Source organism: Cnephaeus nilssonii (assembly GCF_951640355.1).
Source record: "Cnephaeus nilssonii genome assembly, chromosome: 17".
NCBI lineage: Eukaryota > Metazoa > Chordata > Mammalia > Chiroptera > Vespertilionidae > Cnephaeus > Cnephaeus nilssonii.
The window spans coordinates 9508583-9534760 of record NC_137088.1 but is presented as its reverse complement, the minus strand read 5'-3'; the positions used below and the strand labels follow the sequence as shown (position 1 = coordinate 9534760).

Below are 26178 nucleotides of genomic sequence, written 5' to 3'. Positions count from 1 at the left end.
TTTGCCCTGTGACCTCACTTCTCTCACAAGTTTAAGAAGAGTTGTTGCCTTTTCTGTGGCTCCACGTGACCGCCAGGTCCAGGTGTCAGGGGGCTACCAGCAGCGAATTAGGAACAACTTCAGACCTCTTTGTGGGGACACTGACCCCCTTTCCAGACATGGCGCTGGCCCAACACCCTCAGGACCCGCTTCCCCTCTAATCCCCTGGCACATGCCAAGCCAGGTTTTGCCATTATTTTGATGAGTAACCTAGTTCTTCCCACAGCAGGAACCGTATCTCCTGGAGGCAGTGAGGGAAGTGGGGGGTGTGTGTGCAGAGGTTAACAGGCGTCATCTCGCGAGGCCTCTGACTCAGGTATGGTCTTTGCAAGGCAAGTGGCATAGTTTCTTTCAGGAGATGCTGCTCTCCTTTAGCTGGGGGTGGGGCTTCGGCCTGCAAGGGCCAGACATTTCTAATAAATGCCTCGCCTGGAGAGACCTTGCCTGTCGCTGTTTTGTTGCATCTGCGATGTACACTGCTTACCGCTGTCATATAAGTAAATAACAATGAGGAAGTAATAACACAAGAATAAACTGTTTCTCACACTCATACTGCAAACCTACTTTTGCCCCACCCCGCATTTCTCTCCTTCCTTTATTCTCACTGTAACTGCTGAGCCAGGCAGCGCAGTGGGAAGCGGTTGTACGAGTGGCCCGGCAAAGCCTCACCCGTCTGTCTCATCTGCCTGATGCCTTTAATCATCAAGACCAAAGGCTTCTACACTTGACTCGATTCTAGCTGGCCCTGACCACTGCCATGCTCTGTCACAGTCCACCAGGAGCAGGGAGGAGGGACAATCCCTGGAAAAACGCTAAAAAATAGTGACACCCAGGCTGCGTTCTCAACAGGGCAGCGGCCCCAAGTCTGAGTGTGGGCAGCTGCTTCTCTCTGCAGGGACAGGCCTGGCCATGCAGAGGAGGTGCCCATGCCAGGCCCCCTGGAGCAGCCTGCATGGCTCCCAAGTGCTCTTCCCGTTGGGCAATCCATGCCTAGCTCCTTACCCTACTTGTCTAATTGAAATGCAGAGCGAATGCCATGGCTGAACTTCCCTTCATGAAGCAGGGCCTTCTCCTGGTCCTTTAAGATTGACTGGGAGGATCTGACCCCCTGGAGAGAAATAGACTGCTCAGCCCAAGAACAGACTTGATTCCAACACGCGGGAGGTGCTCGGAGCAGTGCCCGGCTTTCGGGAGCCTGCTGGGGCTAAGAGAACGGCCTTCCCGCCCCAGAGTATGAAGGCAGGCTGAGTAATCAAATGACAACATCTCCAAAGCAGCCTTCTTGATGCTGACAAAACAAGAAAATCTTACAAAACACCAGGGAGTGGTTATAAAACACTAAGCAATTTCACAACGAGGCTGATAAGAAAGGTTGGCTAAGGACCAAAGTGGCCACCAAGACCCTTGCTCGGGGAGGGGAGGGAGGGCGGCAGGAAGTAAGAACTGGGCTTCCCCAGGCCTCGGGAGGCTCACCAGCCAGGCGGAAGCCCTGGGTGGACACCTGGGCAGAGTGCCTCTCTCTTCTCCTCCCCGGAAGCACCAAATGCACAAGGCAAATGAACCTTTTTGTGTGATTCTTTTTTTTTTAAGTATTTAATTTTATTTTTTAAATATATTTTATTCATTTTTTGCAGAGAGGAAGGGAGAGGGATAGAGAGTTAGAAACATCCATCAGCTGCCTCCTGCACATCCCCTACTGGAGATGTTCCCACATCCAAGGTACATGCCCTTGACCAGAATCGAACCTGGGACCCTTCAGTCTGCAGGCCGAAGCCCTATCCACTGAGCCAAACCGGTTAGGGCTTGTGTGATTCTTATACTAAAGGCTCTCCAAGGGGGGGAAAATTTTCACAAAATACACATCATAAGCATTTCCTTTAAGCCATTTTTCTCAGGGGCCCTTATTCCAGTGTGTTCGTTGTTGTGAGCTCCTGCAGCAGGAGCGAATGAGCCCCTTGGGGAGGCCGTGACCAGAGCTCTCTCTCTTCCTGGGAGCACTTCTTGGGACCTGAGGAGACGACGCCAGACTCTTGCAGGCGTCACCAAAAGGCGTCTGGCTCAGCGCTAAAGAATCCCAGCCATACCAAACCAGACCAGAAAATAGACTTTAATTTTACACGTACAAATGTCGCTTTAAATTCATAATAGTTAAGAAAAGTATATACAAACTTCGGCTTAAACAAAAAGTAAAAACCAGCACCGGAGTTGGGGGCTGATGTGCGGCTCACCCCAGGAATCCGACCTTCTGTCTCTTGGGCCCCAGGCTCTCCTCCTGGTGCAGGATGCTGTGCAGCGAGGCGTGCAGCACCTTGCCCACGCGCTTGCTGGTCTGCAGGGCGAGGAGGGAAGAGAGCACGCGTGAGGCAGGCACGCTGACCCGGAGAAGCCCCCCTCTGCCAGCCTGCAGTTCCAGCCCCGTACACACTCCATCTGCCTCCCGGGCCTTTATGTAACTAAATAATTAAATCAATACAAAACAAACTCCAAACCTCAACACTATAACAGTTCCTTCTGAGAAAACCTCCATCCTAATAAAAGAAAAAAAGACACCAACCCCCAGGCACCAAGCAGCAAAGGCTGCCTTGGCCATTAGCTCACACTTAGCATTCCTGCTGCCGTCACAACAGCAGCAAAATTGTCAACCAAGTCTGGACGTGGTCACCGCCAAGTCCCACGGTCCTGTAGTAAGAAGGCACAGAGACCCCAGGACGTGCAGTGTGTCTGATGGAGAACAGATGGTGCTGAGGACTCGTCCTAACAAGCATTTCTTTTCTTTTCTTTTTTTATTGTCTAAAGTTTTACATATGAAGCAGTTTCTAATGTACCTGCCAGCAGATCTCTAAGCAGAACCGCTCAGATGAGACCAACGTCAATACCTGGATAGGGTCTTTGGTGTTTCTGACACTACATACACCCCGCCCGCCCCTTGTACTTTCAAATAAGATAATAAAAGGAGAAAACAGACACCAAGGGCTCAGGGTCTCCCGTGAAAGCCACTGTTTCTAGGAATGAAGGAAGCGTTACATGGCAACCTTGCCTGCTGGGAAGCAATGACCTATGGACACGTGTTGCGATGTGGCTGCTTAAACAAAAACCACCTGCTCTGGCTAACTGCGTTCCTGGCAAGTCAGTCAGTCAGTGTTCAAGTCCTCAAAGACTTGTACAAAGTCGAGGTGGACTGGGAGGGTGAGCAGGACCAGCTCTGGGCCAGTGGGGAGACAGACACGTCAACCAATGAGCACAGAGCAGCTGGAAAGAGCCCTAATGGCGCTGCAGAGGGTGGAGGAGACCCGAGGGAGCAATCTGCCCTGCAGGCTGCCAGGAGGACTTCCCCACTCCCACTCATCTCCCCTGGAACACTTCTAAACCAGGAAGAAAGGGGAGGCGGCCACCCTTCAGCCCCTGGCTCCACCTTTGTTGACTCCAACTCCCTCATCAAATCACAAAAGCTTGGGATTTTGGAGTCATAAGTTCACATTATCAGTTCAACACTCTCCTTTAGAAGCGTGAACTTGGGATCAGGGAGGGGAAGATAAGCAACTGTTACCAGCAGGTTCCTTACCCCACCCACCCCCACCATCCTTGGCTAAGTCAGCAGACATGCAGGTCGCACCAGTGGTCCTCGAAGCTCCAAGTGTGGGTCAAGGGTGCAAACGGGAGAATCGAAGTGTTACCGAAGTGGCAGGAAGCAGCAGGCACTCCCAGCCAGGCCCAGCACCTGCCTCAGAACCTCACCTCCATCATCTCGAAGATGCTCTCTGGGTCCAGGCTGCCCTTCCCCACTTTCCTCATACACGTCACGACTCCCTGGCTGGTCACGGACACCAGCACGCTGGCCAAGGAGCAGGCCTCCTCCTGAAGAGTAGCATCCACCACGTGCCGACAGCCAATCTGCAGGCAAGCAGCAGAGCACACGTGGGTGACACAGCCCTGATCCCCACCCGACCATTCCTGGAGGGTACACTCAGACCAGCAAAGAGCCTGCACTGCCCATTCAGGATTGAGATTTCTAGATTCTGATCACGTGGAAAATATTTGAAGCAATGTTCAACCAACATATTGCCGGCCACAGTGTGAGCTGTGTAGCAGAAGCATGAAATGGAAATGTGGGGGTGGAGGGGGGGAGGGAAGGATAGAACTATAATTCAGTGACCATCCAAGTCATAGGCCACCAAGTGTTTCTGATAGCGGGGCACAGAGAGAAATTCACATGGGAGGCCATGTGGATGTTTCACTGGTGACAAAGATGAAAGCAAGAGAGGACATGCTGAGGGACACGCTTAAGAATGAGTCAGGCCCTAGCCAGTTTGGCTCCGTGAACAGAGGGTTGGCCTGTGGACTGAAGGGTCCCGGATTCGACTCTGGTCAAGGGCACATGCCCGGGCTGCAGGAGGCAGCTGATCAACGATTCTCTCTCATCACTGATGTTTCTATCTCTCTCTCTCCCTTCCTCTGAAGTCAATAAAAATACATTAAAAAATAAAATAAATAAAAACATTTTAAAAAATGAGTCTGGTGCAGGTGGCTTGGGTCAATCCCAACACTTTACCATACTCCAGGTTTATGAAGTGATTTTCGTAGAATTAAACCTGACCCATTCGGTCTTAATTTGAAACAATGAATCCTGCGTGGAATCAGGGACAGTCTCAGCCAATACAGGCCTCTGTGCACATCAGCATCAGCCAGATGCTGGCTTCACAGGCCTCTGTGCTCATGTAGAAACCACACCAGGAACTGCTGCAACCCCTTCGTTTGGCAGATGTGGACAGTATTTGCCTTTCAACCACCTATTACTGTCAACCAGCCCGGACCCCACAGAGCTGAGAAAATGAAAGGAAACAGGCCTACAGGGTGTCTCGGTGAAATGCCTGGTATAGAAGGAGCTTAACAAACTGGCTGCTGTCACTCTGAACCCACTCGCGTGCTCCCAGCACTTCTCATTAAGAAGAAAAGAAAGACTGCTCATGGCAGTGATCTCTACTATAACCAGCTACTGGATTCGGGTCAAAGCTACCTCTATACAGTTTGTGAAACTATAACTTTTCAACTTATTAAGTAACCTTAACGGGTGGGGGTTGGAAAAGACCCTCAGGGAAGCTCATACTTTGCACAGGGTGACGATGCAGGGGACATTCTCCACACTTAGTCGGATGCAGTCATAAGGGTCATCAGACAGTTCAATGTCCTTCGACCCCTCTTCATCCTCCAGGACACGAACTCTTGGTATCCTGGAAGCAGAATCACAATTAAAACCCCACTTCCTGAAAGAGAAGTTCTTTTTCTTGAGACTGAGAACAGGAGTTGGAATCCCAGCATCTCACAGGACAGTGTCATGCTAGGCCTGTACTCCCCATCGTTCCTGTCAAAAGCATACAGGCGACACGGCAGTGCAGAGAGAAAGGAGGTCTTTTTAGAAATAATGCTTGACCAATCCCATGCCCAGAATGAACTGTGATCCCTACCTCACACCAAAGGAACTGCAGATGTAAAGGTGAAAGATAAAACAATAATGCTTTCAGAAGAAAAACTACGAACATTTTAATGACCTTGGAGTGGACAAAGATCTCATAAACAGAACACAAAGTGCCTATCATAAAGGGAAAATATGATAGAGTCAACTATGTTATAATTAAAACACACACACACATATAATATATATTAAGATTATGAACTTTGTTCATCAAAAGACATCATTTAAAAACTAAAAGATAATGCAGTGGAAAAAAATATTTGCAAATGTGCATGTGTGTATGGATAAACTGACATATTACATAATGAATTCCTACTAAATATGAGACAGACAACCCAATTGAAAAATGGATAAAATACTTGATCAGAGACTTCATAAAAGAGGCTACCAGTTTGAAGTTTTATATGTTAAAAAATTAACGTAAGTGCGTGGGCACACACGCACCCCTGCCCAACTCTTGGGCACATGTGGTTCAGTGTAAGGGCTGAAGAACACATCGAGGGACTGGCCTCTGCCCTTCCAAAGGCCCTGACTGTACAAAAGGTCTCCCCACATGCCAGGGGTCCAGTGCTTGTAGGGTCCCCATTCCTTGCTGCCTGCAGGGCTGTTCTTGTTCTGAGGATGAGCCTGTGGCTATGCCCACGACGGGTGTCCTCCCAACCTGAGCAGCTGGGTTTATCATCCTGCTCACAGTTTGCCTGACACCTCCCCCCTCGCCCAACAGCCTCGGCTGCTTCAACTCTCTTTTTGCCCTGGTGCCCATGGAAACCAGCTGGCTGATGGGGAGCAATTTTTTAGGCTTGAGGTGCAACAGATGGCAACTTCCTTTCTTCTCCAGTGGAGCCAAGCCCAGGCTGCTGCTGCTGGCAGCTGGTACTCGCGCCCCACAGTGGCCACCAGTGCCAGACCCTCGACGGTCTCAGCCAAGAGTTAGCGGCACAGCTCTGCATGAGGACCCCACAATTTCTGACCTAAATTTATTTAACTTTGTTTTTGTTTTGTTTTAAATGATGCAGGTGGTCTAAATTCATCATAGAAAAACTCTAGAACAGAGATAAATGTTAAATCATCCATAATATGAGCACTGGAAAACTGTCACAATGACAATTTTGGGACATACAGATATTTCCAGACATACTAAATGTAAGAATTAGCCAAAGTAAAATAAGACAAATCAAACACAGGATGACAGGACTGTGTTTAGTGGCTGCTTTTCCATATTAACAAACCTGTACATAGGTTTCTGTGCTGATTTTAATGCCCAGGTTGAGACATTAGGTTGTTTTCAATTTCTCACCGCTACAAAGCTGCAATGAACATTTCTCAGATATTATCTTTGCTCACTTATCCAATCACTTCCATAGGCTATCTCCCTAGAAGCTTCCAATCCTCATTCCCTAATACCCCAGAATCCCATTACCATAATGTAAGCTCTCTGTGGAATGAACACCTCACCCACATGTCTATTTTCAAATGCTGCAAACTTTCCTCAAAGAACCTGGTACATAGAGTGGGAGAAATGCTATATAATCAAACAGCCTGTGGGAATGTCACTCCAAAAAAGCTTAGTGCCTCGTCCCTTGCTACGCACGCAGCCTATCGGGGAAGCTGAACGTGCTTTTAACGAAAACCAAAGAATAGGCTGCTACCCCGCTTTTAGAACATGCGTGTGTCTGGTGAAGGGCTCCGGGAGCACCTGCTGTGTCAGGCACTGTTCATGGTGCTGGGGGGATAGCAGGCCAAACGCACAAACTGCCCACATGGAGCTCTGTCCAGTAACAGTATTTGGACAGCTGACCTGGAGTTGGTTTCTTTCTTTTTTTAAAATGTTATTTAAAAAAAAAAAAAATGTTCTTATTGATTTGAGAGAGGAAGAGAGGAGAGTGAGACAGAAACATCAATGATCGGCTGCCTCCTGTACGCCCCCTACTGGGGATCAAGCCTGTAATCCAGGCATGTGCCTTGACTGGGAATCAACCGGCTTCCTCTTGGTTCATGGGTCAATGTTCAACCACTGAGCAACACCAGCTGGGCCAGTAGTTGGTTTCAACTTTTTTTGCTTTTTTGTAGTTTTCTAATATTTTTCTACATGGTACATGTTTATTTATGAAAATAACAGTACAAAAAATAAATACAGAAATAGATGCACAGATTTAGTTTTAAGTGATGAAATCTCTGTTTTCTGGAGCTTGACAATAAACATCGTTGTTAATGCTAACACCCCTCGTTATCTTCACCTATGAGCTGCAGTAGAAATTTCCTCAGTGTCCACCTGGGTTTTCCACCGGCCCCGGGGATGTTTCCCGGAAGACTCACCTTGTATTGAACAGAGCGGCCTTTACAGCAATGGAGATGGCATCAAACAAATTTCCACCACATTCCAGCAACTGGGGAAGAAAAGCAAGTGTCACGTCTTACTTAAGTATTATCCCAATGAAAGGATACTGGCTCCTAGGAGATGGTGACCACTGATGCCCCAGAGCTCCCAATTGCACCACACACGCTACTCTCATCATTGCTAACGTATGTCGGCTTCCAAACAAGTTAAAAATGATGACCACTGATGCTTCACCTGCTACCAGGTTCACATTCATTAGTGTAGTTACCTACTGCCTGTCATTATCAACATACACCTGATGCTCAAACAGGTAACACTTCATGCTTTACATGTAACATAATAAAAACAAAGGTCCCTCATACCATTTTTTGCCCATGAGCAAAAGTGCCGATTGCACTTATGTAAGCTCATGCAGCAGGGAAGCTTACAGCACATTCTTTTGTTTATTTTTAATATATATTTTTTATTGATTTCAGAGAGGAAGGGAGAGGGAGAGAGAGATGGAAACATCAATGATGAGAGAGAACCATTGACTGGCTGCCTCCTGTATGCCCCCTACTGGGGATCAAGCCTGCAACCCAACCTGGGCATGTGCCCTTGAGCAGAACTGAACCTGGGACCTTTCAGTCCATAGGCCAACGCTCTATCCACTGAGCCAAACCAGCTAGGGCTAGATCACATTCTTAAGTGGAAGGTGAGACACCTTCTGCCCTCATTTAAAAGAAGCCTTGGCCCGAGTTTATGGAATAAACTGGGCCACAGCAAGGAAGAATGGAGAGGAAGTCCCGTGTAGGAAGGAAAGTCGTGTAGTCCCATGGTTTTATTCAGTCTGTCTCCTCTCCGTCTGAACTGTGAGTTCCCGACGGCTGGACCCTGTGGGTTTGCTCATTCCTTTACTCTCAGAGTCCAGCAGAAGGGCTGCCATGCAAAAGGAGCCTGGAGATTATATGTGGGAGACAGGCAGGCCCTGAGCCTGGGCCTTTCACCATGCCCAGTGCAAGTCTCTGATTCCCACCTTAGGCTTTCTGAGCAAACTTCACCTGCAGACCCACCTCTTTCCTTTATAATTACTGCTTATTAAAATACTAGAGGCCCGATGCACGAAGATTCGTGCAAGAATGGGCCTTCCTTCCCCTGGCTGCCGGCACCACCTTCACTCCTGCCGGAGTCGCCTTTCCACCTTCCCACGAGGCCTGGAGCAGCTGGGGTGGTGCAGAACACTTGCGCCGTCGCCATGGTGAGGACGCAAGCATCCCACCCCGTTCCCGGCGGCTCTGCACCTGCATATGCAAATTAACCCGTCATCTTTGTTTGGTTAATCTGCATACTCATTTCTGATTGGCTGGTGGGCATCGCGAAGGTATGATCAATTTGCATCTTACTCTTTTATTAGTGTAGATGACCTCCTGGCCTAGGTGACCACCTGGCTAGTGACTGCAGCTCATTGGTCTAGCAGCTGGACTAACTCTTCCCCACTCTGGCTCAGAGTTTTAACTGCTGCACAGCAAAGAGCTGTAGCAAGACTCCTGCGTCAGACTGTCTGCATCTGACTCCTGTCCTCCCCAGGTAGCTGCCTCAGAGGGTAAAAATCCCAGCTACCTCACAGAGCTGTTATAAAGGTTGAATGAGTTAGTATTGGTAAAGCCCTTACAAGTGTGCCTAGCACACAGGAGGTGTTAGCTAGATGCATTTAAATAAAGACTGTTTGGGGGGTGGGGGAGGAAGGGTTACATAGACACAGGGTGAAACTGCAGAGTTCACTTCCCTGTGCAGCTATGAAGCCTGCCTCTTATCTGTAAGGACAGCCAGCGGCCAGTTCCCGCCTCCTCAAAACCAGGACCTGCAAAAGTACCTGTTTGGTGGTAAGCATCACACTACAGGGCACATCTTATTGGAAACAAGTAAAAGCAAATGGACTTGTAACTGTATTACTTTTACCCATCAGCACCAGCATTCAGAACAGCGCCCACCGGCTGGTCCACTATTAATTCTCTTTGAGCCATGTTCCAGCCATTATCAAATTAAAAGTGCCCAGAAAGCCCTGCCCTGTTTCACGCAGGGCCAGCACTGGAGACAGTGCTGTTCCTCCTCAGAAGGTCGCCATCACCCACAAGATCTGCTGTGCCTCAGGTTCGCTCAAGTACCTGCTTGGCCAATGGCTTAGCCTATATCCTCAAGCTGAAGTGGAAGATGTGGTCACTAATCTCAAGGTTCATGACATTTAATAAGAACAAAAGAGACCCTCAAGAGCCTGTACCTCAACAAGCAACTGGCAAAATTAAATGAATTACAGCTCTAAGAGAAGTTACTGCCAAGTGCCAAAAACTGGGCAGAGGAGTATTTGGAGGGAGACACCAGGAAGGAAATGAGGGGTGGCTAGAAAGACTCCTGCAGGAGCTGACTATGGAGGAGGGAGGAGGGAGGAGGGAGGAGGGAGGAGGGAGGAGGGAGGAGGGAGGAGGGAGGAGGGAGGAGGCAGGAGGCAGGAGGCAGGAGGCAGGAGGCAGGGCCTCAGGGGCTGCACCTGGGAAGCAAGGGCCTCAGAGCAGGTGGGCTTCAGGGTGTTTCCAAGGGAAGATGGCTCAGTGAGGTCAAGAGCAGACACCAGCACCTTTGGGCCCGATCCCTGGCTTGGAGGCCTAGCCTAGTACCACTATCCTCAAGCTGAGACCTCTCGGGCTAGTTACTTTACCTCTCTGTGTCTTAGTTCCCGCACTTGTACGTGGGGAAAAGAATCGTGCCCACTTGCAGAACATCTGTAAGGGTTAAATGAAAATGCATGTAAACAGCTCCTCATTCCACGCAGAATGTGCCAGCTTGTCTAAATTCTGCCCATCGACTCTATCTGGCACCATCTAGAGAGCATCTCTTATTTTTTCTTCCCTGACAACCTCTGTGGATAATTTTAGGTGCTACCATGATATGACTGCTTGTAACTTTATTGTAGGATGGCATTATACGAGTAATATTTAATTTAAAAAAAAACTAATACAGGAGACTAATCTTCCCCCAACTAATCTTACCTTGGAAGGTGTAAGTACCCACTTGGAGAGGGAAAAAGCACTAGGAGGAAAGTAGGCCAACTGGTCTCCAGCCGGCACAGCAACGTGATATTTACCAGCACGTCCACATAGAGAACCCAGCAGTGCTCCCGAGGACTAATGCAGAGGGACTTCAGGTCCACGCTGCTCTTGTTGTTGAATATCCGGTAGAGGGTGTTAGCAATCTCTGTGCCAAGGTCATCACCTCCTCGACCTTCAAATTCAGGGGTAGCATTGGCTGAACTGCGCAGAAGGGAACAGAAAAGCTGGTGAGTCTTTTCACACAAAGAGCAAAGGGGCAAAGCTTTACTCTAGTTGCCCTGAGGAGTGATGGGAAGTCACTGAGATGAGGAAAGGATGGCATCTGCCACTTTTCCAGCCTCCGGACAGACACACACACTGATCCAGACCAGCACCGGCCCTGGGTTTGTCCGTGTGTGTGATGGGCGTTTCCCCTGACTTCTAACAGAAGACATCTTTATCCAAGGGAAACAAGAGAGCAATGGTAAAGTGAACCTCGGCCAGTAATAATTAACTCTCTTATCTTGAAAGTATAACAAATACCTTCTCTGGCAGGCCGAGGAAGCCGGAAAGCCCAGAGAATGGCTTACAGAAGGGGCTTACAGAAGGGGTATATTAAATACACCATCCTAGTTTTCACAGCTTTAGCATGTGCGATGTACTCTCAAAACAAAAGCCACACAAGGTTAAGTACAATAACCTTCCTGGATTTTTTTTTTCTGTTTTGTTTTGTGTTTTTTTTGTGGTTAATCCTCACCCGAGAATATTTTTTCCCATTGTTTTTTAGAAAGAGTGGAAAAGGAGGGGTAGGGGGAGAGAAAGAGAGACAGAGAGAGAGAAACATTGATGTGAGAGAGACACAGTGATTGGTTGCCTCCCACATGCATCCCAACCAGGCCAGGGATCAAACCTATAACCCAAGTACGTGCCCTTGACCGAGAATCCAACTCTCAACCCTTCAGTGCGCAGGCTGACACTCTAACCATTGAGTAACACCAGCTAGAGCTGGAACCTTTCAGAAGATACGTAGGATAGTATGCCAGAGCTATGTCATGAACTCTAGGTTATCACTGTACTGAACAGCAGGAGATGAAATAAGACACTGCTGGCAGATTAAATATTAGGTTATCTCTTTTACTTTATTTGTTATTTTTCAGAGAAAACCTTTCCCATTCAGGCCTCTTATATTTTGCGCCCAATTACCCAACACAGGTCACTATAATTTTAGCCTCCAGTGTTTGAGAGTTAGATTAATAAAGTTTATCCTTTCAAAAAAAAATCAACAAAGAATGAAGACACATTAACATTTGCCACCCTAAGCACTACACAAGTGTTTAACAGGAAACTGTGGAGAGTTTTGCTTAACGAAAACAAACCCTTAATACATCAGTGAGGTAAGTAAACATTCCAGTGACCACTTCACTTAATGAGTAGGGCCCAGGGAGGGAGGAAACCAGTTGTTTCAGTGTGGTTTCCACAAAATCCTAGTGAGGCCCGTGTTCCCCAGCCCATCTGTGCATCCACACCTCCACTGGAAGGCACCCAGCCAGATGCCAGGCACTGCAGACCCAGAGAGCGTGCAAGGAGAAGGCCACCCTAAGTCAGAATTCCAATGAAGTCTGGGGGCAGTTTCATTGATAGGGGAGGGAGCAAGCAGCAGGAGTCGGGGTCAGGGAGAGCCTCAATCAGTGTTGAGGGTCATAGGAGACCTCAAACCTAAAGATGAGTAGAAGTTGGTCAGGCCACAGGCACGGAGGGCGTGCGTGTGTGTGTGTGTGTGTGTGTGTGTGTGTGTGTGTGTGTGTGTAAAATGTCCCTTCTGGCCCTAACCGGTTTGGCTCAATGGATAGAGCATCGGCCTGTGCACTGAAAGGTCCCAGGTTCGATTCCGGTCAAGGGCATGTACCTTGGTTGTGAGCACATCCCCAGTAGGTGTGCAGGAGGCAGCTGATCGATGTTTCTCTCTCATCAATGTTTCTAACTCTCTATCCCTCTCCCTTCCTCTCTATAAAAAAATCAGTAAAATACTTTTTTAAAAAAAAAAAGACAAAGAAAAAGAAATCCCAGAAAATTGTGGATAATTAAAAAAAAAAAAGTCCCTTCTGTTTAGTCCATTCTAATATAGGCATAAAAATGAATCCTAAAATGACCAGAGTGTGCTGTTGTATAATAACTCTGCCATTCTAATCAGACAGTCCTCCCTGACCACTACGAGCCAGCAGAATCCCAATTTAAAATCCCTGAGAAACTTCTTTGCTGCCATAGCAACCTCACTGGTCTCTCCCCGCCTCTGCTGGACTCAGGCACTGAGCCACGAAAAAAAAGCTCATTTGTGGTGAAATAATCAAGTCACCAGGGACCAAGTTTATTTTGCACAGCCAGCAAAACACAACCTGTTCCTAATTCAAACACTAAGCAATCAATATTGAGTCCCATCTTTTAAGTATTTAAAACACATCTACATAGATCTCTGTGTAGACAAATCCAGTCCCAGATGCTTACACTTCAAATGTTTTCCTTTCCCTGATTACAGTGGGTCACATCCTCCTGGGTGTGACTGATTACCCAGAGAGGAGGCAGTGACTCCTCTACAGCCCCAGGGGTGGTTTACAGAACTTCCAGGTCCAACTGGCTAAATTAATCGACCTACAAAACCACGCCCCATTGTTTTTTTGGCACTGGGCTAATTTAAAGTGGAAAAATTTCCAGTTTTTAAAGTGTTTTTTTGTTTTGTTGTTTTCCTTTTCTTAAACATATCCTTTCAGCACAGCTGGTAGACAGGCAGGAAAGAAAGCTTCGAGGCGGATGAGACCTTAGAAAGCTCCTGCGTCTGGATGGTGCCTGGCCATGGAGTGATTCTGGGGAAGAGGCTGGGAAGAAGGAAACTGTTCAGGGTGGGGATGGGGTGTAGTGCTTTGGGTACAATGAGAAAAGCCAGAGACCCTGTATTCTGACAAAGGATGAAGAGAAGAGGCGCAGCAGAAAAATGAGGGTCCCTCCTCACCACTAGAGGCGCCCATAGCACAAGGACCCTTTCTGATAGAGCCGGTCAGAAACGCAGACCTGGCAAAGCCTTAGAGGCCATCTCCAGAGGACCACAAACCAAATGCCTGCAGGGCCAGCCCGGTAACTACAAGCATCTGAACAAAGAGCCAGCCACATGTATGATTAACAGGGAGTGATGGGGACTTTCAGGCCCTGTCATCCAATAAAAGCCTCCATTAGTGAAACAAACATCTTGCAGGTGGGTTGTGGCCTCAGATGGTCAGACTCTCTCGCTTTATAAGGAAGGAAACTTAACAACTTTTTTGGAATGTTCACCACGTGCTAGACACCACTCTGAGCACTTTAGATGTATTAACTCATTGAATTCTCACAACACTAGAGGTTGGCACTGTTATTGACCCCATTTTAGCGACAATAACACCGAGTCACAGAAAGGTTGTGTAACTTGCCGAAGGTCACACACCCAGTGACTGGGGAGCTAAGATTCTAAACCCAGGCAGCCTGGCCTTGTCTGCTGGGCTTCACTGGACTCTCCCTGAATGTGCTACTTGGCACGTCTGGCTTGTGGCCTAACATCGGTCAGGTTAGCCTCCCTCCGGCCTGCCTTATGCCTCAAAGTAATGAATGGGTACTCTGGTCTTGGGAATTACTACTAGAGCACAAATGTTGGGAGTCAAGGAATGTAGACCAAGGGAGTCCTAAATAAAAAGCTTCTCTATCGAGTATAAAATTTAGAGAGAGAGCAACACAGGCTGGCAATCCTAGCCCCCTGCTCATAGGCATCATAATACATTCTTTCAGTGGGGAGAGTATACACTAAGGTGTTTTTTTTTAGCATAAAACCAAGTGCTTTTTATTTTTATAGTTACCCAGACCAATTCAGATCCTTCATAAAGAAACAGCCCTCCAGGGCTGTTGGGAAATCGCTTACTGAGCTGGATAAACTAATAAAAATCTTGGGAACGCTGCCCCTCCCAGTTCTCCACCCCTCCTGACTCATCACCTCTACTCTGCTCAGCGCTTCTCTCCTGGTTTAACTGGGGTAGGCTGAGATCAAGGCCACGGCTACCTGCAATGGGACTCAGACACTAGGCCCATTGTTGCTTCCCTTACCACTGACCTAGCCTGCAAACGTGGAGTCTGACAGCCAGGCCAGGCCCGGCCCATGACAGCTGGGTGATTTAGTGGGTACTGGGCCAAGACTGACTCAGGACTCCTCCAGTCACCTAGCCCCAAGGCAGGTCCTGAGCCTCTGACTCATGTGCTCATTTCTGAGCCTACTGAAGCATCCCAGTAAATGGGTTGGGCATAGCAGCACATTCAGAGCTTGTCACCTAAGCCCTTGTTTGAAGTCCCTGGGAGAGTTATCTCATCAACTCTGGAGACTTTCAAAGTATACAGCTAGCCTCCAATGGCTTCTGCAGGTTCCGCTCTGCCTGGCCTCACACCTGGCCTTCAGCCACCAGTGCCCCCTTCGGGCAGCACCAAGCAGGTGAGGAATAGATCAAGTGGGTCCACCCACCAATTGAGGCACAAAACTTGTGGTTCAACACTAGTGTAAAGCACAAGTGATCACACTGAAAAGTACTTAAGTCCCAAAGGCAAGTGACAAGTGCCGGGCATACTGAAATGCCTATGAATAAAACGTGTGCTCCTCAATAACTAAATACTGAACCCTCTCTGAGAGGCTAAACCACGGTCCCTAAACCCATCAACAGGGTGGTCGGACAGCTGAGAAGCGGCTTGATGGATTGCCACCTAGTGGTAACCCAGAGTGACAATTCATTCAATTCTTACCTTTCGCTAGGCTTTATTTTTTATTTTTATTTTTTAAAATATTTTTTATTGATTTTTTTTACAGAGAGGAAGGGAGAGGGATAGAGAGTTAGAAACATCGATGAGAGAGAAACATCGATCAGCTGCCTCCTGCACACCTCCTACTAGGGATGTGCCTGCAACCAAGGTACATGCCCTTGACCAGAATTGAACCTGGGACCTCTCAGTCCACAGGCCGACGCTCTATCCACCAAGCCAAACCGGTTAGGGCTCTTTCTCTAGGCTTTAGATGGAAACCATCTAAAGTCTCCAAGTTCTTATTTAAAATGGCCTATTTTCAGGCAACGTCTAACAAAGACCTGAGCAGGAAGCGAGAAGGCCTGGTCAGCTCCGGGTCCAGTGAGAGTGCTGCCAGGCTTCCCTGGCACAGAGCTCGTAACCCAGCTCTTGCTCCACTGGCACGTGGTCAGGGTCAGAGCAGCGGTGGGAGGCAGTGTCCTCTACCCCAGACTCCTGCATTCCAAGTACACCAACTGAAGTAGAATGAGTTAGCAGAAAAGCACTTCGTCTTCCGAGACCCCTCTAGCTCTGGGAATTAATAATTAAAACCTGGAAGCAGCTGATAAGTACTTGTCAAACTGGGCTCAGATGGGCAGGAAGGGGCACCAGATATTCCTTCGAGCTGGGTAAGAATTCAGTTTCAGCCTTGAGCCTCCGGCAGAGGGGTCTGGGGAAGAGGAGGACAGCACCCCTATTGCTGGGCACTATTCCCTGGATCAGAATGAAGGGGCTTGTCTGCTATGTAATTTAGAGTTGCTCCCTGCAGACCCAAATGAGGTTCTGAGAGAGGTGGCAGCCAGTGGCGCTTGGTAATCTCTCCCTTCTCCGTAGGAAAATGGGGTTTTATGAATCTCTCATGGTACTCCTACCTGCTGGGCTGATCGCACTAACTGAGCCACTTAAGAGCTCCAGTGTGCCACCTGAGACTATCAATCTTGAGAAAGAGATTCAGAGATTGGGAACTGGAGCTTCTAGGCCTGTTGGGGTTCTCCTGAGATTTACAAAGGGGGAAAGAGACCAGCAGGCAGCCACTCAGCCAGGACAGAGGCTCAGTCCTAGAAGCCAGGTCTTGGGAAAGGCAGCTCAAAGGCTTCTCTCAACCTAGAGCCACCCTCCCTTTAAAGCTGGGACAAGAAAGGGACGAAAGCAGCAGGCTAATGTTAAGTCACCTCCAGACACAGAGCCAATACCCCTCCAAAGCTGGGCTCCACAGGCTGCATGAAGTGGAAAGAGCAAAGACTCAGAGTGGACAGACCTAGGTCTGTGACCCCCAGGAAGCTCACTCACCCTCTCTAAACATGTCCCTCAGGAACAGTTTGTGAGAGGTGGACTTCTGTTTGGAAATGAAGACTGGAAGACTGACTTACTATACAAATGGGTTAGCATCCACGCAGAAAAGTGTTCTGGCTCTCAGAAAAGTGTTCTGGCTCTCAAAAGTGTTCCTGTTCCCATGAATCTGTGTCCACTGGTGTAGATTGTTTCTGCAAAAATATGGTTTATGCTGAAGGCTTGCTTGCTTCCTAGGAGCCTGGTATTGTGGTGTGTGTTAAGCAGAGGGTGCTTACGTGACCAGCAGTCAAAACTATCTTGGGTGCTGAGTCTCTAATGGGTTTTCTTTCAGAATCATCTTGGGCACACATGTTGCTGCATTCTGTTGCTGTAATAAATCTTAGTCGTGAGTAAAATTATATGCTAGTCCTTCCAGCAAGTCTCTGAATGTGGGGTCGTCTTGGGGACCCAACACAGTGTCAGTAATATATACCTGCACCTAACATGAGCCTTACCCATCCAAGAAGGCCTGCTGTCACCACCTCGCTAGAAGTGAAGTTACAGACAGAAAATGAGACTGGCTCAGCAACCCAATAAAACGCCCTAACCTCTAGAAGAGGGAGGTCACCAGAGGGAGAGAAATGTCCTTTATTGAAAGCTCACTGGGAGCCAGTCGTCATCCTAGGTGCTCTATCTTCATGATCTCATTTCCTTATCATCACAACAGTATTATTATCCCCATTTTTTAGATAAAGAAACATAGGCACAGGGAGACTGAGTAACCAGCCTGAGGTCACACAGGTAAGAAGAAAACCAGCATCAGGCTGGCTGACGGGCTGCAGAGACTGCGGAGTCTGCCCTTCCCAGCACCCACACCGCCTGCCTCACTGCCACAGCCTCGGCCTGTCAGGCTGCTTGGCTGGCCCTAGTCCTTGCTCTGCCAAGCAAGTCATGAGAAGTTTTCTGGAAAGCTAGAGCAGAGAGGGAAACAGGGCATTTTAGACCAAATGATCCTTATCATCTGCGTCTGATATTTTTCAAAACATCCATCATCTCATGTGACTCTCATAACCACCACGAGCTGGGCCGCCTGGCAGACACCCTCCTTTCAGACAGGGAAAATGAGGCCCAGCGAGGGCCAGGTGGCCAGGGCAAGGGCAGAACTTGACCACACGTCTCCTTCCAATATCGCAGTGCCTGGCACATAGGAGGAACTCAGTAAATACCTGCTGGCTGCATGAATGACGAGTCAATACAAAATAAAAGTGGGTTAACAGGAAAACAGAGGTTCATCCTCTGAATCTTCATCTTTCAAATTGGTTTTCTTTAAAAAAACATCTGCGTTATACTGACCAGTCAACAAAGAACTCCAAGTAACCTTCATTTGGCTTCTCCAGCTTCGGCGTCCCCATCTCTGCTTTCACTCCCACCAAGATGTCCGTGTGACCCTGCAGACACATGCAAGAAGGGTCCTCACTCCGGGCAGGCGGCCAGGCACCCAGCCACCTCCCTCTTCTCCCAGACGTACACCCTGGGGACTCCCTTAAGAGCAGTGCTGGGGCTTGGAAAGTGACCCTTTGAGAAGATGAGGAGTCCTTCAGATCTAGACAGACCCCACCCAGAGTTTGGCTTGGGTCTTGGATTTTCCCCGAACAATCAGTGTGGCAAAAGCCTGGAGGGGCCTGCTGCCGCTCCCCTAGGTCCTCCCCATTCCTCCAGCTAGGCACGGGTGGACCGTGGCCACGGCACTCACCAGCTTGACCCTGGCAGACCCACTGGTGTTGGACACCACGTCGGTTTCCACCTCGACACATCGGTAGTCCTCACATCCACGGCCATCCACGCGGAGGTCTTCCTACGTGCAACAACCACAATCCGCAGGCTGTGATCCCAAACCAACAGACCCCTGAGGCAATTCACCCCCTTTTATTCCCTCAGAGAAATGTGCAGTGCATCTTTCTTTCTTAGTGAACCAGCCGTTTGCCAGCCCCTGATGCCGAATAAGGGTTTCAGAGTGGACCAGGTGGCGCTTGTCCCTTATCCTCTTTACTTCTTCAATCACTTACTAGGTCAGTGGTAGCTCACAGGTGCCTTTTATAGCTATATCCAATACTACCATTATTCATCTTGTAGCTCCAGATTTGGCCACTGGGAGCTCCTTTGGGTGGGTTCCTGCGTTCTTTCAACATGCATCCAATCTTTTTTGAGCACTTCTTTATTTTCCAACAACATAAGACGTCCCAGGCTCTTGTATTTTCCCTGCCCCTGCCCCGGAATCAGCTCTTTCTCCAAGGAGCCCTGGTTACTTTTATTGGAGAAAAACCAGGACCTGAGTGCTAAGTCGGTTCATTGCTGCAGGGGGATCATTGCTTCTAGAGCTTCCCAGCAGACAGAGCTAGAAAACATATATGTACACGAACCCATGCACACACAAACACACACACCTGTATTTATTTCTGTCTATCCACAAATCTATTAAAAAGCCACGTTCTCACACTGATAATTGTTTTGGTTTTTTAAATACATTTTATTGATCGGCTATCCTGCATGCCCACCCCCCACCACCACCACCACCACTGGGGATCAAGCTGCAACCCCGGCATGTACCCTTGACTGGAATCGAACCTGGGAACCTTCAGGCCGATACTGTATCCACTGAGCCAAACCAGTTAGGGCTACACTTTTGTTTCTTTTTAACATTTCATTTATTTATTTTTTAAATATATTTTTATTGACTTCAGAGAGGAAGGGAGAGAGAGATAGAAACATCAATGATGAGAATCATTGATCGGCTGCCTCCTACTGGGGATGGAGCCCGCAGCCCATGCATATGCCCTTGCCCAGAATCGAACCTGGGACCCTTCAGCCCATAGGCAGACGCTCTATCCACTGAGCCAAACCGGCTAGTGCTAACACTTTACATATGCAGGAAATCCACTCCCTGTCAGCTTATAGAGATCTTCCTTGTTCTTTGTAAACACTGTTTGAAAGCAATTTATTTTTTTTCTAGAAAAGGAATCTTTAGAATCAGATTCTCAAAAGGGTTAATGCTCCTCCAAACACTAACAAATACAGTCCTGAAGCATATTAACTGTCAGAAGCTTATCTTTAACCTACCTGGCTAACTGCACGTGACTTTTTTTATCTTTAGAAATCTATAATAATAAAAGCATAATATGCTAATTAGACCAGACATCCTTCTGGACAAAACCGGGGCTGTGAGGGAAGCCTGGTTCCTGGGTGCCAAAGGGAAGCCAGTGCCGGCAGCCAGGGGAAGGAAGGCATACTTTTGCACGAATTTCATGCATCGGGCCTCTAGTTAAAATATAAACAGGCAAAACACTGCGTGCTCCCACCACACAGAACCAACTACTACCATCGGTCATGTGTGTTTCAGCTTTTTTTTTTTATTCTCTCAACTCCTGCAAGCCCCTTCCCTTCCTGCAGTCTCCTCCCTGAAGGCAATCCCTATCCAGTCTGGGGAGAAGTGGACTTAAAAAGTAACAGAATTTCAAGTCTGAGAGAATGAGCCTCTGGGGAGAACTCAAAACTATGTAACTGTCTCTTCACCACCCAGCCACAGAACACAAAGGCTTTCTAGATAAATCTCTGACTCCCTGTTTGCCACATCCCCCAGATGTGCCCCGCTAGGAAAGTGAAAACCTGGCCCAGAAACATCACTTACAAGGGATCCTTCACAGGCTGCAGGCCTGGTACAACTGTGAGCAATCACTACGAGCATTACTCCTGGGTTCCAGGCCTGGTCCTGCCACTAACTAGCTGCTTGACCTCTAGGTAGGACAAGTCCCTTCCCCCTATAGACTAGTTTCCTCATTTACAAAAAAGGACATTGAAGTAAATGGCCTCAAAGGTGCTTCTCTAATTCTACAGATCTATAAATCAAAATAGTCACAATTATTTGCAAAAACTAAAAGTAACTACTTTTTTTTTTATATATAATCCTCACCTGAGGATATTTTCCCATTGATTTTTAGAGAGAGAGTGGAAGAGAGAGGGAAGGACAGAGAGAAGCATCGATGTGAGAGAAACACATCAACTGGTTGCTTACCGTGGGATCCCTGACCAGGGCCTGGGCTGGGGAGGAACCTGCAATCAAGGTACGTGTTCTTGACCAGAATCGAACCCAGGACCCTTCGGTTCACAGGCTGATGCTCTATTCACTGAGCCAAACCGGCTAGGACAATAGTAACGGCTATTTAGAAACACTCCACAGTTAACACATTGAATCCATTATGCAAACAGAAAAATGGTTGAAAGGTGCTAAATGGCTGGCCCGGGGTCTCACAGCCAGTAAGTAGCACTTTAATCCCAAGCCAGAGCTCTTCACCACAACTCCACACCACTGCCTGCATTCTGAAGGGTCTCTTCACCGTGCAACAGGACCCCACAGGCCGCCCTCACAGGACAAACTGGCTGGCTATACCAGTTGGTCTTGATGACAGTGTTAACAGCTCTGAAAGCAAGGAGACCTCAAGGCTACAGGGCTTCCAACTACTGCTTTAAAATACCACTCACTCTGGGAAGATCTAGCCACACCCCTTTGTAGTAACAACCCACATACTTGTTCCAGGATGGGGTGAGGAGCGGTGGGGGGGGGGGGGTTGGGGGGGGGGGGCGGTGGTGGTAAAAAACTTGGGCCTGGCCAGATCTTGCCTTTGCAGCCTTCGAATCACCTCTGCCCCAGGGAAATGCTCAGTGGTAAAGGTTCAAGTGACAAGAGGTAAACAAAAAGCTACAAATTTTCCTTTCAAAGGATATATCAACTACAATTTTTTTTTTCATAGAAAAAAGCACTCAAAAGAATAGAACAAGATCAAACCCAAAACACCAAACAAATTAGTTCATGAATCACTGCACCCAGGGCAACTTTTTTAAAAAGTCCTTTCCTCCTAAAAGACAGGAAATCACCCAAACCTGCACAGCTGGCTCATGGCCTGACACCCGACCACGATTTTTATTCACGTGCAGTCCTCAGGAGCAAGGGAAGGCACCCATGTGTGACCACTTAAGAACAGGGGCTGCCCTGAAGTGAGGCTTCATGTAAAAACCAACAGGGATGCCAACAAATGATGGGCCGCACCCTGGGGAGCCCTGTCCTTCTCAGCAAGGGACGAAACACCTTTTCAGATAAAGGACTTCTGGGTGCTGGGATGGCTCCGGTGACTTTTAGGTTGTTACCTATGGGATCGCGACAACTCTGCTGGTTGGGTGTGGTGTGGTGGAGTCACCTCCAATCTGTATTTAATTCTCTGCTGTCACATACCAGCTTTGTGACCTTGAGCAAGTTCCTCAACAGCTCTGAGCCTGTCTCTTCACCTAGAAAGCAGGACTAACCCTGACCTTACAGAGTTTTAGGAGAATGTGAAAACCCTAAATCATTTACGGGGACCTTTCAGCACAGTCTAGCACATGGGAGTCCATCAGCAGCTCCCTTCTCCTGCTTCTGGGGGGAGGTATCAGCTCACCGAATCCTCAAAACCAACCCTGAAGAGAGGTTACAGATAAGGATATTGAGTTGAGGCCCCACAATCTCCTGTTTGTGACCAAGTGGGAGGACATGTGACTCAGCCCAGAGCTGCTTTACCCAGGTCACCCAGTCCTGTTTCTCCTTAATAGAAGCCGACAAGCCAGCTCTACTAATCCAACACACTTGGGAAGGTTTCAGACTCCAGGTCCTCTGAGGTGATGGTGCCCCGAATGACCTTGCTTTGACTTGTCCAGTATCTTGGAGCTTGCTAGAGAACTGAGACTAGAACACCTCCCCTATTAGAACACAACACACTTAGGAAAGGGACCGTGACTGGGCCAGTGTTGCAGGCCCAGGCCCAAGACACAGTGGGCAAAACTAGATATTGATCTTCTTTTCACGTTCCAAGCCTGCTGAGTAGCCCCCCTCCATCCTTTGAAAGGACGTGGTTCCCTTCACCTTGCAGAGTGCCTGGGTGCAGCCTTTTTGTGCCAGGGGTCTGTAAATGGAAATGGCACAGGGCTTGAAATCAGTGCCCTGCACGGCCGCCTGAGCAGCTGAGTTCTGACTGCTCAGTCTCACAGGTGAAGATCAGGCTCTGTTCTCCTTCTTCTGTGCTGCAACCCCCCCTCACACACCCCCTAAAAAAAACCCACAATGCTTTCAGTTAAAGCTGGATCCACAGAAAAGAAACTGAAACTATCAGTTGAGCTACACTTCCTTTCAACTGCCGAGAAAAATTCAAAGAAATGGCTTTGACGGGACCCCAAGAGGCATGCTTCTTGGTGGGGCTAACATTGGCCGTGGCCTGCTCTGAGCCTCTGATATAATAGGTACCGAACCAAAGTGGGACATCTTGGCCTTCAAAGGCTGAGAGGGGACTTAACAGAAATCAATCAAATCGTATATTAAAATATTGATATACCAACCTTTCCAATATGGCTCTAGCAGCAAAGGCATCTGGGAAATGTTGGGCTCTTAACTCTTTGTAGCCTCAGGCTTGGCTGACTACCCAGAAAACTGGAATGCTGCCCAAAGGTCAAGGTCATGCCCCCAGGAAGGAGGGTAATGAATGTATACAGTGTGATAACTGTCTGATGTTATGTTACCTTTGAAATATGTTGTTTTTCCTGGTGGTCTACATGACTAACCACCATGTGGTTTTACTATTAACCCCCTATAAAAAAACAAAACAAAACGAGACCCTGTCCGGGAGGGGGTGGGTTTATTCCTGGCCTGCCACCACAGGGAGCAGCTACTCTGCAGTGTAAGTTTCTCCTATTAAAGCTCTTATGAATTTGAACAAAGCTACACCCAGATCTTCAGAATCGATCCTGAATTTAGACTTTTGGGGCTTTCGTCCAACAGAGAGAAGAGAACACGGCAAAAGCATAAAAAACAGCAGAGACAAACCAGGGAGAGCCTGAAGATCCAACTCCCTTGCATTTTTGGAGAAACACAGCCTTCTTATAGATATACTTTTCTTGCTTGAGCCAGTTAGTTAACATAATTATCAACTGAATCCTCAACACACACTGTGAAGTTACTTTCAACTGCTTCTAATTACCACCAAACCAAGATGAAATATCCCGGAAATAGTAACAGAATCAAAGGCTGAGGGCAAGGGATGCCAGAAGCTGAAACTAACCAAATAGGACCAAAGGTGAAAAATAAAACACAAAATGACTAGGTGTTCAGAGGCAAGAACAGGATTCCTGCTAGGCATTGCTTAAGGCAGCATTGCTGACACTCAGTAAGCAACTACCAAACGTTTAGGTGATTTTAGAACTGAGTCAGTGAGATCTGTGGTAGGCTCGCTCACCTACAGTATAAATGCACAACAAACAGTGTAAATTCTGTTTTGCTCCTCCATAAATACAGAATTCCATCTTGCTGCTCCATAAGCAGGGCAAATCTGTGGCAAATGTTAATCATCCTTACGAAGAGGTTTATTTGGTCAGTTCAGTCTGCACGGCTCTGTGATACAATTGCGGCCTTAATATGTCCATGGTACTGGTGAGAGAGAGAGTTTTAATTTCAAAACTGAAAACTCTGTCCAACTCATCGCCCTTTAAGGACTACCTTGCTCCATCAATGTTACCAAGTACCTAACTACCAAGTGCCGGACACTGGCTAGGGCCTTAAAGGTATCATACATACAAGCGAATTATTAACTTCCAAGATGTAACCCCAGGAGCTGGGAGGTAACCAGTCTTTCTACCACAAGGCCTGAGAAACAGAAAGCCAACTGCGGGGCGCAGTGTGCTTAGAGGCAGTGGCGGGGCCTCTAAGACCCCTAGGATCAAGCTTCTGGCCACCTCTGCAACCTCATCTCCCACCAATACCCCAGTGAGCAGACTCACCATCCTTCCCTTTTGGAAGGCTCAAGCTTACTCAATTCTTGGTCGTGCTGAGAGCTCAGCTCAAATGCTATTTCCTTAGGGAAGCCTCCCCTGGCTTGCCAGACTAGGCAGGTCCTTTTTTCCTTCACGGCACTTGGCACAATTTTACATGTAAATGCACAAATTGATCTGCAATTTTTGTTTTTTCCTTCCAGCACGGGTGCTGTACAAGGGCAGGCTATTTCCTATCCTCCACTCTGGCTCAGTTCTAGGTGGAATGAATAAAATACCGAGTCCAGGAGATACACAGGAGGGACACTCGACATGGATTTATGAGAGCAATTCCACCTCCTTGGGGAAGGTTTCAGAGCATTACAGCCCCCACGATCCCTTAGTTCTTTTGACTCCCACCAACTATAGCATCCTCTTGATATATACCTTATATTCCATTGCCTTTATTTTATATTTATCTTTAAACTAATAAAGGAATCAAAAGGCTGACGTTAAAGGAACGCCGGGAGAGCTGAAATTAACCACACTGAACCAAAAGTGAAAAGTAAAATACAAAATGATTAGGTCTAGACAGGATTCTGGCTGGGGTTTGGGGAGACGTCTCTAATCTGGGGAGGTTACAGACAGGAAGGACACACTCGGCTTCCCCCGCTGGCTCATTCCCAGGCCCCGCATCCTCCAGCTCCGGTTCTGGCGTGGTCAAAGCCCGGGACTGAAGAGGGAGCGCAGAGGAGCTCAGTGTGGCTCTAGCTGCCTCTAGGGATCTCACTTCTCCAATGGCACATGGGAAACTGCCAACTTCCCCTTTATTTGTAAGTCGATTTATATTGTCAAAGCGCTTTCACCTCCGGTGCCTTCTTTCTCCCCCGTGACTCCCAACCGCTAGGGGAGGAAAGCGGACCAGAAGCCCACACCCGCAGGAGAGCGCCCCGCGCAGGCTGACGAGGCGGCTCCCTCGCGAAAGCCTCAGGGGCTGGGCCTCCAGCTCCCCGCCCGGGTTTGCAACCTCGCAGACCCGAAGGCGGCAAGGATGCATTCAGCCCTAAATGGACGTTCGCCGCCCGCTTCTCAACTCGCCCGCGTCGCCGGCTTAAGGCTGTTTAACCACAAGGGAAACCCAGACCCGCCGATCCACCCGGGCGAACCGAGGGCCGGCCCCGCCCGCAGGGCCGGGGGCACCGGCGGCGGCCGCCGCCCGCGCCGCCGCGGCAGCTACCTGGACGCCGTGCACGATGTACACCTTCTCCGCCTCGCTCAGCGACACGGACGCCATGCTGCCCAGCGCCCTTGCGTCATCAGCCCGCGCCGCCCCCGCG

At 48.4% G+C, this 26178-nt stretch overlaps 1 protein-coding gene across 1 annotated transcript; it reads right to left on the bottom strand.

The window, feature by feature from the left end:
* Positions 1 to 1684: 1684 nt before the first annotated feature.
* Positions 1685 to 26166, bottom strand: EXOSC7 (exosome component 7). Its single transcript, XM_079795081.1, has 8 exons — positions 26079 to 26166; positions 18774 to 18875; positions 18374 to 18468; positions 10966 to 11131; positions 7826 to 7896; positions 5144 to 5267; positions 3775 to 3930; positions 1685 to 2368 (listed from the first exon to the last, which is right to left on the bottom strand). Exons 1-8 carry the CDS (start codon positions 26133 to 26135, stop codon positions 2264 to 2266), a joined length of 876 nt encoding a protein of 291 aa, XP_079651207.1. The 5' UTR covers positions 26136 to 26166; the 3' UTR covers positions 1685 to 2263.
* Positions 26167 to 26178: the final 12 nt, after the last annotated feature.